General features: G+C 41.4%; 1 protein-coding gene across 2 annotated transcripts in view; it reads left to right on the top strand.

Moving 5' to 3' along the window:
* Positions 1–14,164, top strand: part of LOC146194954 (monocarboxylate transporter 9-like) — a 41,759-nt gene extending 27,595 nt beyond the window's left edge. For both annotated transcript variants that reach the window (XM_084596163.1, XM_084596162.1), the window contains exons 2-5: positions 174–409; positions 3,732–3,875; positions 9,494–10,381; positions 13,768–14,164. In XM_084596163.1, coding sequence (XP_084452289.1) covers positions 175–409; positions 3,732–3,875; positions 9,494–10,381; positions 13,768–14,012 — 1,512 coding nt within the window. In that variant the 5' untranslated portion in view covers position 174 and the 3' untranslated portion in view covers positions 14,013–14,164. The remainder of the gene's footprint in view (positions 1–173; positions 410–3,731; positions 3,876–9,493; positions 10,382–13,767) is intronic.
* The last annotated feature ends 419 nt before the right edge of the window (positions 14,165–14,583 follow it).

Here is a 14,583-nt window from a genome sequence, read left to right as displayed (position 1 = left end):
TGCGCAATGTCGCCATATTTTAAGCACATTGTTTTGGCATTAATAGCAGGAATGAGTCTCCCAATAGCAACCTACATTTATTGGAATAGACAACATTTCATATTGCTTGGTTTTGCGTTTTTTTCTTAGCCACTCAAGCTGACAAGTCAACTGATAATGTATTTTATCCACAGGATGGCTGGCGAGGAAGGACAAGCAGCTGCCATTACAAAAGCACCGCTGGTGAGAGCGCGAGGCATCGACCAGTGCTGGCACGTGGCTGTCATCTGCGCTTTGACAACCTTCCTCACATCAGCCACCATCCGGTCATCGGGCTTCCTGTACATCGGAATAATGAAGGAGTTTAATGCGGACAGAGGTCAGGCAGCCTGGCCGATATGCCTAATGGGAGCTATGGCAAATATGGTCGGTGAGTTTGGAAGTAATCCCAATGGTGTCAGTTACCGTTGCAGCTTGCAGACGAGAGCAGGATCGCCGCTGCCGCTTTTAAGGGCGACATACCCACTGCTCCAGGACCGCCTACTACTGCTTCCTCGGACCGCATCTGTATCCGTGGATGACGTTGAAGTTCTGCATATCTCAGAATGGGACCTGGTCTGCCTAGCTACAAGTTTCGCTTAGCGTAGTGTACTAGGATGCACTGGTGCATGACCGTGTTATTTATGAGCATACGAGTGCTGAGCGAATGACTAATTAATTGTGCAAACTGATTTGAATTCAATACTTGATTCTTATTTTAAACTAAACTCTAGCATAGCTGATCAATTTTTACACCATTGGATAGCTTAATTTGAGTATATTTACACTGCTCTATATAGGTATATATGTTTTAATTATTTATTCTAAGTAATTTTCATCAAAATTTCGACTTTACCCTATCGAATCAATTTATATATCGTTAAACTGATTATGTTGGGTATAATATTATCAATCTAATTACATGTTCAATATACTAGCACTCTAAATATGTCGGATTTAAAAGTTTACTTGACAGTATATAATTGAGTCGTCCAGCTTGGAATTGCGTTGGTCGAGTACAATTACATTGGATGAATTTCAAGTAATAATTACCGTTACATCTTTAACTCTGGATGAAAATTAAACTTTCCGCGGCAGCAACAAGTCATGTGTTGTTATTTATTTCTAATATGATGACTTTAACTGTAGACATTCTTATTATTTGTTCAACGCTAATTAGGTATAAGTAATTGAAGTTTACCTTCACTCTAAAGCGGGAAGCCGTATGCCTTTGTACAGCGTTATTCAGAATTATCGTACTCCAATAATTGAAGTACCGAATTTGTTACCAGTAAATATTTATTTATGACTAATATTAAAATTTTATGCCTGTCCATATAGCAATACATTCTTGAATTAGTTTTGAGAGGTGGAATCCGAAAACGTATATTATCGTGCTGTGGTCGTTCAATCTTAGTAGTAATCACGATTAAACGCCGCTGTGATTTGCATGGCGGTGAAGTGAAAACTATCCAAATTTTCGCGCCTAACTGTGCGCAAAATGTGACGATTCTGGCTTCTCTGAAGGTCGCGGTCATCCCGCAGATTTTTTTTTTCTCACAGCGGAATACCTTCAACACATGGTAACACAAAAACACCTTGGCTCTTCACATAGTTCAATAACGCTATCACCTTCTTGCTCGTTTGGCACTGCGTCGACTATAATTTAGGATCAAATATATCACCCATGAAATTCAAGTTTAAGGGCCCCCATAACAGACGAAAAATGCTAGTATAATCCCTTCGGGTGGCAAATAAATTTTCTGGAAATTTTCTTTTTGCACCATGCATGATCAGTAGGCCAGGAAGAATTCGAATATAAAAGATTATGCAAAAATATTTATATTTTATTCGCGTTCGCGTAATGGGCATGCGAACAAAGCGCCGCGAGCACTTTTGTGGCATTAAGACGCCGTGTCCAAATGTGTGGACGCGAAACTCAGACAGTCCACTGAAGTACTTTTTCTGTGTCTTGAATGATGAAATCTGGTATGCAGCATCTACATTCCCTTAGTGGCACATTCACTACAAGAAATTGTATCATTAGGCATTGGTTTAAAAAGAGGCATGCAAAAATAATAGCTGCGGGTTCATCCCTACGCAAAACGCTGTGACGTGCATCTTTACTTACTTGCCATTTACAAAACCATTTCGCTGTATTAATAAGAGATGGCACCGCGTACTCGACAGGGGAGGTGTAAATGTTGCTGGTGCCAAATTCAAATGCGCCAATCCGCGCTCCATGCAAGCATATAGTGAAATTTGGGTCGACTCTCCACATGTGACGCCGTGCCTGAAGTGGTATAAATGGCATTCGAGGCAGTAATCAGGTAATCATCTAGACGGGATTGTAGTCCATTAGGTACCCTGTACTGCCGCTCTTCTCGTAGTCTTTGCATGACCGTTATGATGTGAAGCTACAAGTTCACTCACCCATTAAGGGTGATCCATTGGCAACAACTCGCAAACAAGACCTGACCTTTAAACTTAATTACGGTACTTCGATGGTTTTTGTAAAAAAAAGAGCGGTATAGATAATAACAACAAGAGCGATTTTCAACAAGGTATATATTGTAGCCTTCGTTTTTCTACCTTCTAAATGGAAGCTTCCGCCTTGATTTGGAGAACATTGAAAATGCTGCACAGCTGGTTTTTTAGAAGGTGGTTCTCGTTTTATGATTAGGTAAACATTCTCATCGGGACCACTAAAGCGATATTCGTTTGGAAGTGAAGGGGTGCATTATTCATGATCATTATTATTGCGAAAACACTACTTGCTTAATTAATCGAAATGCAGTCGGTAAACTTTGCTACTGTGCCCAAGATATAGTTGTAAGAGATGAGGTCATCAGCCCACCTCCGATTGAGGTGCACACGCGGCACCCATAGATGACGCATCCCTCTAGGATTTCGCCGCAACGCGGACACCGTGCGGGCGACCACAATTAAGCTCTGACTTAAGGGAGATGTTGCAGAAAGCTACGGCATTGAATAGTTGAGGGAAAGCGCACTGCTGTTCGCTACATAGAGGTGAAGTGCGTAGAAGAGTGCGGCCGTCAAGGCAAAGTAGATGCTGTAAAGGGCTGAATAAAAGAAAAAATGAGCACCTGCTACATTAATGTATTCCCTCTCATCGTGGTCAACCTCGGATTTCAAACGGGTACCGGTATTCATTCATAAGAGCCCGTCCACAAGGACTACACCGCACAAAAACATTAGCGAAAAAACAATTGTGAGCGCGCAAAATGATTCCTCATTCTCACAGATAAGCATCTCAAGCTTATTTAGTGAATCTTTTGCCTCGCATAAGTTTGCAAGGATTGGCAGGTTTTAGCTCGTTTAAGCGTAACAGGTGTAAAGAAATTTCGAGCCGGCTGTATGAGCCCACCCTTTGACGAAGCTTTATATCGACAGAGGGGCATTGGCTATCGTCCTCAAAGAAATGCACAAGCATAGGGAAGTGTATATTATTTTTTTATTATTATCACGCGCAGTTTTTTTGAGATAGGAATGCAGAGTATGCGGATAACCAGTGTCCTCAACCCTCTCTCAAGCATTAATATCTCTAACATGGCAACTTGACATCATTCCATCTAAAAGCCGTAATTTTTCACGACACAGACAATCCGTGGGGCGAGTAGGTGATTAACCCGAACTGGAGCTGGTAGTATGTTCAGTGTCAGTATGATAAGCTGTGCCTTCTTTCCTTACAGGCATCATTTCCGGCCCTCTGTGCCAGAAGTACACCGCGCCACCTGTGATGTTCGCTGGGAGTATCATCATGGCCGGGGGTATCATAGCATCTAGCTTCGCCCCTAACATTACCTGGATCACTGTAACTCAAGGAATAGTATTCGGTAATGAAGCAATATTTATCGTATATTGGCTGCCGTAAATGAAGTATTCACCATTGTTTTCTTACGCAGAGTGAAGGGACGTAAAATAATTGTTCTGCTTATATTTAAAGCAAGACCACTGGTCGAGACTATCAAACATTCTTGAAAACAATATGCCCCAAACAGAAAAAAAATTAAAAAGTTAATCTCAGCCGCGGCGGAGGTAATATTACATCACGACTTAGACATAATTATCTGACTGAGTCGTAAGTAGTAACTGAGAGTTCGAAGCCGCATACAAAACTACGCAATATCAGCTTTTGAGACAAAAGTGTATATTTTGCAGAGCTGTAAATAAACGCGAGAGATCTTTCAGTTTTTGTGCACAAAAATAAACGTCGAAGAACGTACCGAGAAAACATAGTTTTAATGCAATACAACTGCATATATAATATGTTGCAGTGCCTATGACTGAAGTTTGAACTGCAAGCTCTACTGCCCCGTCAACCTCAAACGTTACAACTACACCGCTAGCAGTACAATCTCCATTTCTTGTACCAAGCGCTCAAGAAAAATAACTGACCATTCAGTGGTAAAAGATTGTATGGAAACCGGTTTGCTTAAGAAGAATAGAAATAGTAGATCTCCCACAAAGCCACAAGAGCCCCTGAACATGCCTTACACATCCATCTGAGCCCCACCCGTTGTTTGGCCGTAGGTGCAGAATGACATGGTGGCATGGTCCTTAAACAAGTGAATTTCTAAACTGAGGGCCTAGTTAGTGTGACAGGTTAGGCGTCGTGTCTCAACCGAACTTTCCGTGCATTTAATGCACCCAGTTTTAGTGTGGTGAAGAAAATATTTAGAATAATTTGCCCTAAGCGCAATATTCGAAGTATATTTGTCTAAAAAAATTGTCTTGGCATCGTTTTGTGCTCGGATTCAAACTCCTTCGCCCACTATCTTCAAAAATTGGTTGACTTTAATGCAATTAGCGCGTTTCTACAAAATATCTACATAATTAGAGGAATGTTTAGCCGCTCCCCGGTGAATCCATAGTCATGGTAGTCGATTTCTGAACCCAAAGACGCGGGATCAAACCCTGTCAGGTCGACCGATTTCGATGGGGGCATATAGCAAGGCGTAACAAGCTCCTGCGATATAAATGCATGGTAAGGAACTCCAGGTGATAAACATTGCACAAGCCGTGCATTGTTCTGTGCGTCATATCCTGAGTGGGCTTGAGAAAATAAAACCTCTATATAAAAAAGCGTTTTTCACACTAAATTACATCCTGCGCGGAAGTGAATGGCTTCCTGGAATTAGTGCCTATTTCTAACTCTATAGCGAGGAATTCACGAAAGCTGTTCCTAAAACGCCCAGCATATATATTTGATGCAAGATGCTGTCGCCTACAATGGACAGAGTATCCGATAATGTCTGCTATGCGCTCCTTACAATGTTTTATGTACAAAATGTTATCAAAGTTTTATTTTAATCATTGCCTATTAGCCAAGAAGAATTGGCGAGCCCAAATTAGAGAGTTCAATATTAGGAAGGCTATGAGACTCTTTTGAAAACACCAGGAGCAATAGATCATTGCATGCAGGAAACGTCGAAACTTATATGCCCCATTGCCTATGGCAATTCTAGAAAATGTGCGCTTACGTCACGAGAATAGCGCTTACTATACTTATTGCTTTTTTTTTTATAGGGCTTAAACTTTTTAAAGCTTGCATCAGATTTATTTTTGCCCTGGGTGTGTATCGGTGGCAACGGCGAAGTACAGGTAAAGGGAAGAATGCTTCAATTAGTCTGTTAATAAAGCAAGCAAGTTAAAATGCTCTAAATATTTATTTTGTGGGGTATGTTTTATTTGGAAATTTGGATCTGGTCCTTTAATTAGTATAGCAATAAACAATGTTCCTAAATATTTAGAAGGCCCATATGTGTTATCCCAATAGGCGGCATCACAAAAAAAGAAGCGTCAGCTAGTACATCCGGCTTTGATCCCTCCGTCACGGTGTTTTGAGGCGGGTACTGTGAGCCCAATAACTACGCCCATTGCTAATCGGCGAAGCGGCTATCAGCGAGGCTGCAGTTAAAGCAAAATTGAAGGTGATCAGCCGCGCAACTGTCTGGCTATGAATTGATGTCTGCAAGGGTGCGCATGTATGTATGAAACTTCTGGCTTGAGTTCCTGCATCGCATGGGCGGGCTGCCGCTGTTTTATGGTGTTAATCCGTCTAACAGGCTGCTATTCCTGGCCTTGAGATACGCGATTCAGTTTCTTAGATATTTCTTTTTCAGGGTAATGCTATTTGGAGGTCCAGCTCCAATAGCGAAAGTACAACATAGCCCAAGAATCAAAATTAAAGAAAATAAATTTTCGTATTTAGGTAAATAGCGAATAATAAAGCAGACTGGCTCTCCTGCTCTACACTTTCGCCTAAAATATAACACCACAGCTAGCAAAGTGATAAATCCAGTAACTTTTTTTTCATGTTGGGACATTTTCAAAGAATATCCTGTATTTTTTGTTGACCATCATGATGAAGAGTTTAGATGTTTTTTCTCGTGTTGCATTTGCAACGCTTAATGGGCAATGCTTTTTCTATGCCATCCGCTTTGCACTGTGGAGAAGCGAGCATTTAATGTCTTTCTATATTAGTACCCTTAACTTTTTCTTGTAGGACGGGAAGCTGCGCGTACTATGAGACGGCCGTCATGAGGTGTGGTCTCAAAAACATATAAAAATATTTATTTAGAGCCTTGAGTTCAATTATCATCTCTTTTGTTTCGAAAGTTGTAAAACGTACCACAGCAACTCGATGTTTCTTTTCTTGATTTTTTATACCACAGCCTCGGGTCCTGTATAAAGCGTTGTAGAGCATGCAGAAATCGTGGCAACTGAGAAAGGTTCCAAGAAAGCGGAAGGCTGGGACGTCAGAACTTAGGAAAATGTTAATTTAATTTATGCGCACCATCGTGACATAGGTGTCATCTTGGACAGTAGCATCAGCTTTAGCAAGCTCTGCTTATGGCAGCGCGGTTATTTCTAAACAGCATAGAGCCCTCTAAGTAGCTGGAGAGAACGAGACGCAAGCAATATTTTATATAATTTGAACCAGCCGTGAGGAACTCGGTGAATTCTCTAAATGTCAACCGTTTTTCCTGGGCGTTTGTTGAGTCTCGCGCAAAAAAATATATGTTCAACTGCATATTTTTAACGAAGCCCGTTGTCCCAGTACTACGGCAGAATTACTGACAGTACGTTTTATCAGATGTTTCCTGCCTGACCCTTTCATGTCATCAAAATATGAGTGATACATAATTATGATCATTTGCATGTCGCCGAAAAGTCTTGCAGTGAGTTTGTAGCACAACAGCTAGATTTCCAATGAAGTATTTTGTAAGTAGTGACTACGGAATTTCTTGTAGAATCACGTGCTTATTTTCGGAGATATGGCAGTAAGTCTCCGACACTATTTTGCTCAATTCAGGGTTATGGCGGTGAGCGCTTTTCGACCGACCGAGATTTATATGCTTTGAGTAAAAACGTAATGACGAAGCCAAGCCTGCTGCTGTCGATTGTATCCCTACAAGAGGCGTCCAATCATCACCGAACCACCTGCGTCTTCCATAAGCCCATGTGCGGGCAGAAAGTTAACAATAATAATTGGTTTTAGGAAGGAAAGGAGCAGTGTCACATTTTATTCGTGAACACATTAACCGTACCGTAAGGAAAGGGAAGGAAGGTGGCAGTGAAAGCGGAAAGAAAATTATGTCGTGGTTGAGGACGACAGAGTAATTTCGGCCAGAGGGATCTTATACGGGCAGTGACAACGTACAGCCCATGGACGCCACTCCGTTTTGCCTTCCTGAAGCGCAGTCGCCGGCAGTCGAGTTTGAAACCGGGTACTCTGATGAGTAGGTGGCGTTTTAAAAACGTATCCACCTCGCTGGGGCGCTGGGGTGGAAATAAAAGCTATGAAGTCAGCTTAAAGTAGACTAAACAAAGAGAATAATTTCAAAACGAAAATCAAGTCACATGTAGGAAAATATTGACAACGCAGTTCTGTCAAAATCGGACGCTCGACCATTACATTTCATTCTACTTTTTCAGCAGTACCAGCTTTCACAAAACGTTTGCTATTAGTGTGAAACATCGACGTACAGAGTCTTCCCCAGAGAAGCACAAACCACCAGATGGGTGTGCTGTCCTCCAACTTCGTTCACCAAAAACGCTTTCATCCAACATCCACCGCTCTTTATTCCACATGCTGCTAACACCCGCTGCTCAACTTCATTAGCTTAAAAATGTAATATCACATAATCTATATAACAAAATTCTGGGTACATGGGAGACAACGAGGAGGGCCGTCATACCCCTAGCTTGAGGGTTTTAGCAGTGACGCTAGCTTGAGGGTTTTAGCACTGACGCGGGTGGTGATTCTTGACAGCAGGCGTTCCTGCAATATCTTAATCCTGCTAAGATTCTGCCGTTTTGATCCGCTGCGACGTGGGCCTATACTCTGAGGAGGTCGAATGTAGAAGAATGATAGGGGTTACAATTTGACTAGGGTAGGGTTGGCGAATGATCGGGGAGTTGAGTGGATGTGAAATTGAAGATACAGCTCAGTGTGTGGGTTGGCGCTCAGTAGATTGGGCTTTTTGGTTGAGGAAGCTTTACTCACTAGAATTTCGTACGGAAGGTGCTGCCATCATGGTCGCTACCCACCTCGCATCATCACTCCCATTAGAGTCGCCGTGGTGCACTAGGCGGCACGCAACCTGCTTCACATATTACAGCAGCTATGGCAAACGGTCTGGAGATAAGAAAGGGGCACCTGACACCGGTTCGGATTTGAGCATGGGAGGTTAGGGATATGACGACAAGAAACAAAAGAACAGCCATGAGAGGTTAGGGGGCGTAGAACATAAGTTTGGCACTTTTTCCTACTCCCTTCATTATTCTCATCAGGCCCGCAAGCACACCTGCACTAATGTAACTGCCAGTTCAGGTAGTGTACTGAAATCTAATAATTGTTTTTCCTTTGCACAAAATACATGGACGGAGCAGCCGTACGAAATGTACTGCTACCAGCAGCTTTACGAGGCGAGTGTCCTAAAACATGAGAGCAGCAGGAGCATAATATGGAAAAATCTCATTCTCTAAATAACAAGGAGTGTTACAAATATACTGTTATTCGTTACAACAAATACAGTGTCCCACCACGGAATTATCGGATTATCAGGATTAAGAAAAACATCAAGCTGACCTCATGTTTTACATTGTTACATTATATGTCAGGTTTGTAGTCGACGGACTGATGCGCATAATTGTTGAGGAAAACAGGAAGACTAGAAGGTAATGACTGAAGGGCATTGTTCGACGGGGTGGTATATAGAACTCATCAGGATGAAGTGTTGACAAATTATAAACATTTGTATTGGGTATACCTTATTGTGCAACTCTGATAAGGTTTACGTATGTAGCATAGGAACGCAAGTAATATTGACTAATTTTTGCTCCACATCAAGGCGTTTTATATTTCGGCCAAAAGGTCGAGGGGATTTGAGCCTACTTGTTGTAATTGTAATAAAATACCGCTTCTTTTCTGTGATTTCTTTTCAAGGCTTAGGATCTGGATTGGTGTTCATGACGCTTCCGCTCTTCATCAACCAATACTTCGACAAGTACAAGGGTGTCGCTCTTGGCATTACGTACACGGGATCAACCAGTTCAGCATTTGTCTTCCCTCGGCTGCTGCTCTTTCTGGAGCAGACCTACAATTTCCGCAGCAGCGTCTTGATTTTCGGCGCACTCATAGCCCACGTTATTGCGATCAGCCTGCTATTGAAAGAGCCACCATGGATACGTAAGAAGCGCGCCGAAGATGGCCTGGCCTTGAAACACGCCAAAATGGTCTTTACCATCCAGAAAGAAGCCAGCCGAGCATTATCTCAAAGCACCCAGAAAGAAGCTACAAACGGAGAAGAAAAAAGAGCGAATTTTATGGAGAAGCAAAAAAAGCCAGTAAATCCTTGGGGCCTTCGGCATGGCCTTACAGTGCTCGAGAGTCCCATGTTCTATGTGATCATGGTGAGTTACATTGTTTTTGGCTACAACTTCGACGTTTTCATGACCACAGTGGTGGACTTCGCCATCGACAAAGGAACGTCTTTAGAGGCCGCCGTAGGGCTAATACCACTTTTTTCAATGACTGACACTTTCGGCCGCCTCGGCATCCCACTACTCGCCGACAAAGGCTACGTAACCCGCAGCTGGCTGGCATTGCTGACATATCTATGGATGGCCATTGCGCTGCAAACCTTTCCGCTTGCGACCGGCTATTACCATGTTCTGGCTTCCTGCCTGTGCCTTGCAATGGCCATAGGCTGCGGTGTCACCATGTATCCGGCCTTAATGGCTCATTACATGGGAATCCAGAGGCTGCCGCTTAGTTACGGCATCGTCGGTACGGTGGCTGGCCCCCTCTTCGTGCTCAAGCCTTTCTTCATTGGTGAGTTTATTGAAGGCAATTTTTATGACACATTGTTAACACATTTTAATGACATAAATTCTAGACCTTGAAGTATATTCTTTCCTTCACTTCGGTACAATACCTCCAGCGACAATGATATTTCCTGATAAGGTATGGTTTATGTAGACCTGTAGTTATACGAAATATTTAGAATTACATTCGACCGTCAATTTCGGAATAGAAGAACTGATATGCACATTGCGGAGACCACGTAAGTGTACGCTGGAGTAAGAATAGTTAGGCATGTTAAAAATAAGATGAACTTTTAGTACTGGTAGTTTTGTAGCAGTTTTCTTCATACTCCGCCTGGTTTGCGTCATGAGTGATTACGAGCGTTTCGAACTAGACAAATATTACTGCAGCAAATATTTTTTTTGCTGCGAAAACATGCAATATGCAAACGTTGCGTGCTAACTCTGATGCTTTGTATGAAGTTACGAAATCAAGGGAAGCTCACAATCTCACCGGCAAGGCAAATAGGAAGGCCACATAATATTTTGTGCGCTCGCAATTATAAAGATGGCATGTTAGAAGTTCTGAAAACCTGACTTTGTTTTTGCAATATATCTCTAGTATGAATAATTTCAATGTAGAGCAGGATTTAGAAAAAAATTAAAATTAGTACGGCAGAATTACATATAACAATTTAGGAAAGATAAATTCTACAGACAATATCAAACAAAAGCCGACCATATTGCATATCACAAAACCAACTGTGGCGTTCAGAAAGATAACACTGAAATAAAATAATTAAAAATAAGAAATACAAAAAAACATGAAAACAGGACATAGTGAGCACCAAGACAGCGTGGTCAATGTAAAAAAAAAAAAAAAACAGTAGTAAGCTTTACACGAGGAATATATATGGTGAGGACAAGGAAGCTATGAGTAGTTCACAAGTTCACAAGGATCATAATTTGTCAAAACAGTGATGTGTTGCTCCCATCTGTATTTGTACGAAGCAAAGAGAAGTAAAAAAAAAAGTGGTCTTGAAGGGAAAAATTAGCTGTCGCATTTAATAGTAATATCTGTATATTATTGTACCTCCTATCCAATGGTAGCCATAACGAGGGCAAATCTCATGATTTGGGCAGAAATCTACATCTTAAATAACGGAGGTCACATAGAGTGGAGGTAGCTGCACACAGTGATCTATGGTTATCTCTATTATGATGTGCGTGTTAAGCGCTTGAACTGAACATATATTTTCAGACTATCTGTAGGCCATCGGCAGGAATTATCGAGGCGAAGTAATTATATGGTCTATTACGACATAGTACCTAGCTGTATTTGGAGTTTTGATATAAAAATAGAACTAACCTTTACTTGGATTTTACTACTGGCAATCGTTTTCTCTTTTTAGCGCGGTATTTTCAGAAATATATAAACGTGTTCTTTAAAAAATCTAGCGTGCCACGTCTTTTGTGTCAGTGTTTTGCGGATGCGGTCTACAAGTAAGTAAAGGATTTTAGCATGTGGAAACTATCAGTTGCCTTTCACAGAGCGACGGCCGTGTATTGGTAATTTGTATCAAAAACAGTTTATGCAAAGCCTAATTATCCTGAAGTGACAGTGAGTGCCTCTTCTTTAGCATTGCTTTCAGTTAAAGAGTCAGCCAAAAGTCGGCCGTAATCATGACTTTAATGCTGACTATGGATTTACCTAATATCTTCCAATATGAGAAAACCGTTTATTTTTTAAAAATAAATGGTAAAATTAGGAAGTTGAAGTTTCGTTCCCAGCTCTCGCGCTAAATACATAGCTCCGTGGCAGAATCAGGCTCCTGACCGCTGACCTTGAATTTACTTAACATCCTCCAATATCAGAAAGCCGTTTATTTTTTTATAAAATAACAGTAAAATTAGGAAATTGAAGTTTCGTTCCTAGCTCTTGCGTTGAATTCGTAGCTCAGTGGCAGAATCAGTGGCGCAGGTATGATCTGGACGAAAAGTCAATGGTGACTTACGCGCTTCTAAATTATGCTCCTGTTGCTTAGGAATTAGACAATTTAGTAGTTGCCCTCGTCTCAGCACTAGAATTACAGGTGCTAGCATAGAAGAGGGAAATATTTGAACTTAGACAAGGATTCCAATAGAAAGTAGTGGATACATTTTTATATACCTTTGGTACATTTAGTCTGTCGTTTTGGCGCACTTTTCCCCTTCTATGACAATTTCTCCCCAGCATAATGACAGTCTATACACTTTGTCTAAAAGCACAGAAAACAGAAACAGAAAAGAGAGAATTACAGGTGCTAGCTTAAGAGGGAAATATTTGAACTTAGACAAGAATTCCAATAGAAAGTAGTGGATACATTTTTATATACCTTTGGTACATTTAGTCTGTCGTTTTGGCGCACTTTTCCCCTTCTATGAAAATTTCTCCCCAGCATAATGACAGTCTATACACTTTGTCTAAAAGCACAGAAAACAGAAACAGAAAAGAGAGAATTACAGGTGCTAGCTTAAGAGGGAAATATTTGAACTTAGACAAGAATTCCAATAGAAAGTAGTGGATACATTTTTATATACCTTTGGTACATTTAGTCTGTCGTTTTGGCGCACTTTTCCCCTTCTATGAAAATTTCTCCCCAGCATAATGACAGTCTATACACTTTGTCTAAAAGCACAGAAAACAGAAACAGAAAACAGAGAATTACAGGTGCTAGCTTAAGAGGGAAATATTTGAACTTAGACAAGAATTCCAATAGAAAGTAGTGGATACATTTTTATATACCTTGTTACATTTAGTCTGTCTTTTTTGGCGCACTTTTCCCCTTCTATGACAATTTCTCCCCAGCATAATGACAGTCTATACACTTTGTCTAAAAGCACAGAAAACAGAAAACCTGATTACATTTTCCCAACCACGATCGTTTGTGTTATGGAAAACTGTGAAACCTCACACGGTAATGAACTGGCCTGAACCTTCAAACTGATACATTAAACATCAATACATTAGGCGTAGTGTCAATCTTCAACTCCTTTTACCACGGAATGACTTTTTTGTGAGATATTTTATGATTCTTTATGACACTGATTTGCCGGCTGTAGTTGTGGAGCGGTCATGCTCTTTAGTAGGCTTTAGTTTCTTTGTGTCGCTTTACCGGATCATATCTTCTGTTCTATCTATATTGCATTATGTTCTATTGCAGCCGCCGTGTAGGAAAGGACTTTACTACTGGTTAGGCCAGCGGAAGGGTTCTCATTTATCATTTCTATACTTCTGTGATTTCTGCACCAACTAGCCCCTCAAGCTGTTATTTTGGAGCAGGCATAGTTTACTGCCACTGAGTTGCTGTCGAAAATGCAAGTTTAAATTGATGGTTATTCCGGAAAATATATGAAGAATGTTCATTCACGCAGGTTACTTCAGAGACTATGTCGGCTCCTACGACAACATGTACCGGTTTCTCTCCGGTGGCCAGTTCTTCCTGGCGTTGGTGTGGTTTGCAGTGGTCGTGAGAGAAGGCCGAAAGAAGAAAGCGTGGAGGACTTCATCGCCCGGAGCTTCCGATGCCATCGTCGTTGCTGGACACGCCTTTTACTGCAACTCAGGATTTGTGGACACCGCAGAAGGTGCAAGAGAGGAGGAATTTTCGCGCGCTTGAAACCTGCCCGTCTAGCACTGAGTGAGATCAAAGGTGTGAAAATAACTACTTCCCGCACTGTGGCGAGGGACTTCATGGGAAAGCAGCGCTGATTCAAAAGATCAGCTGTATGCCGCTCATTGTAAATAAATTTGTATTCACCAATTTCTTCTATAAACATCAGGCTTTGAGTGCAGTAAAGCAGCATGCCCAAAAACATCTGCTTCAAGAGACACTCTTGATAGGTAGACCCACAGACCTTCCTTGCTGTGTCATGCTGTTTACACATTTGTCGACTGCGGGAAGGGGACAAACGAAATGATAAAGCGCTGATTACGCAAAACTATGACGATATGCGATTTGGTGTAGAGAAGGGAGCTCGATCTTAGTCGCTCTTTTAATACTGTCAAAAGTTTCTCTTTACTCTTGTGCGTTCTTACCAAGATATATCGAATTCGATAGGGATGGATAAATAGTAGAAAATATCAGTAACGGATCATATTAAATTCAAACACATAATCTTACGCCATTCTGCATGTAAGAGAATTCACGCTAACGACGCGCTTCTACAGCGCCAAGAATTTGAGTTATG

Source organism: Amblyomma maculatum, chromosome 3, assembly GCF_055883805.1.
Source record: "Amblyomma maculatum isolate TAMU_Amacu chromosome 3, ASM5588380v1, whole genome shotgun sequence".
In the NCBI taxonomy this organism is placed as follows: domain Eukaryota; kingdom Metazoa; phylum Arthropoda; class Arachnida; order Ixodida; family Ixodidae; genus Amblyomma; species Amblyomma maculatum.
The sequence above is the reverse complement of the archived record's forward strand: the minus strand, read 5'-3'. Positions and strand labels throughout refer to the sequence as shown.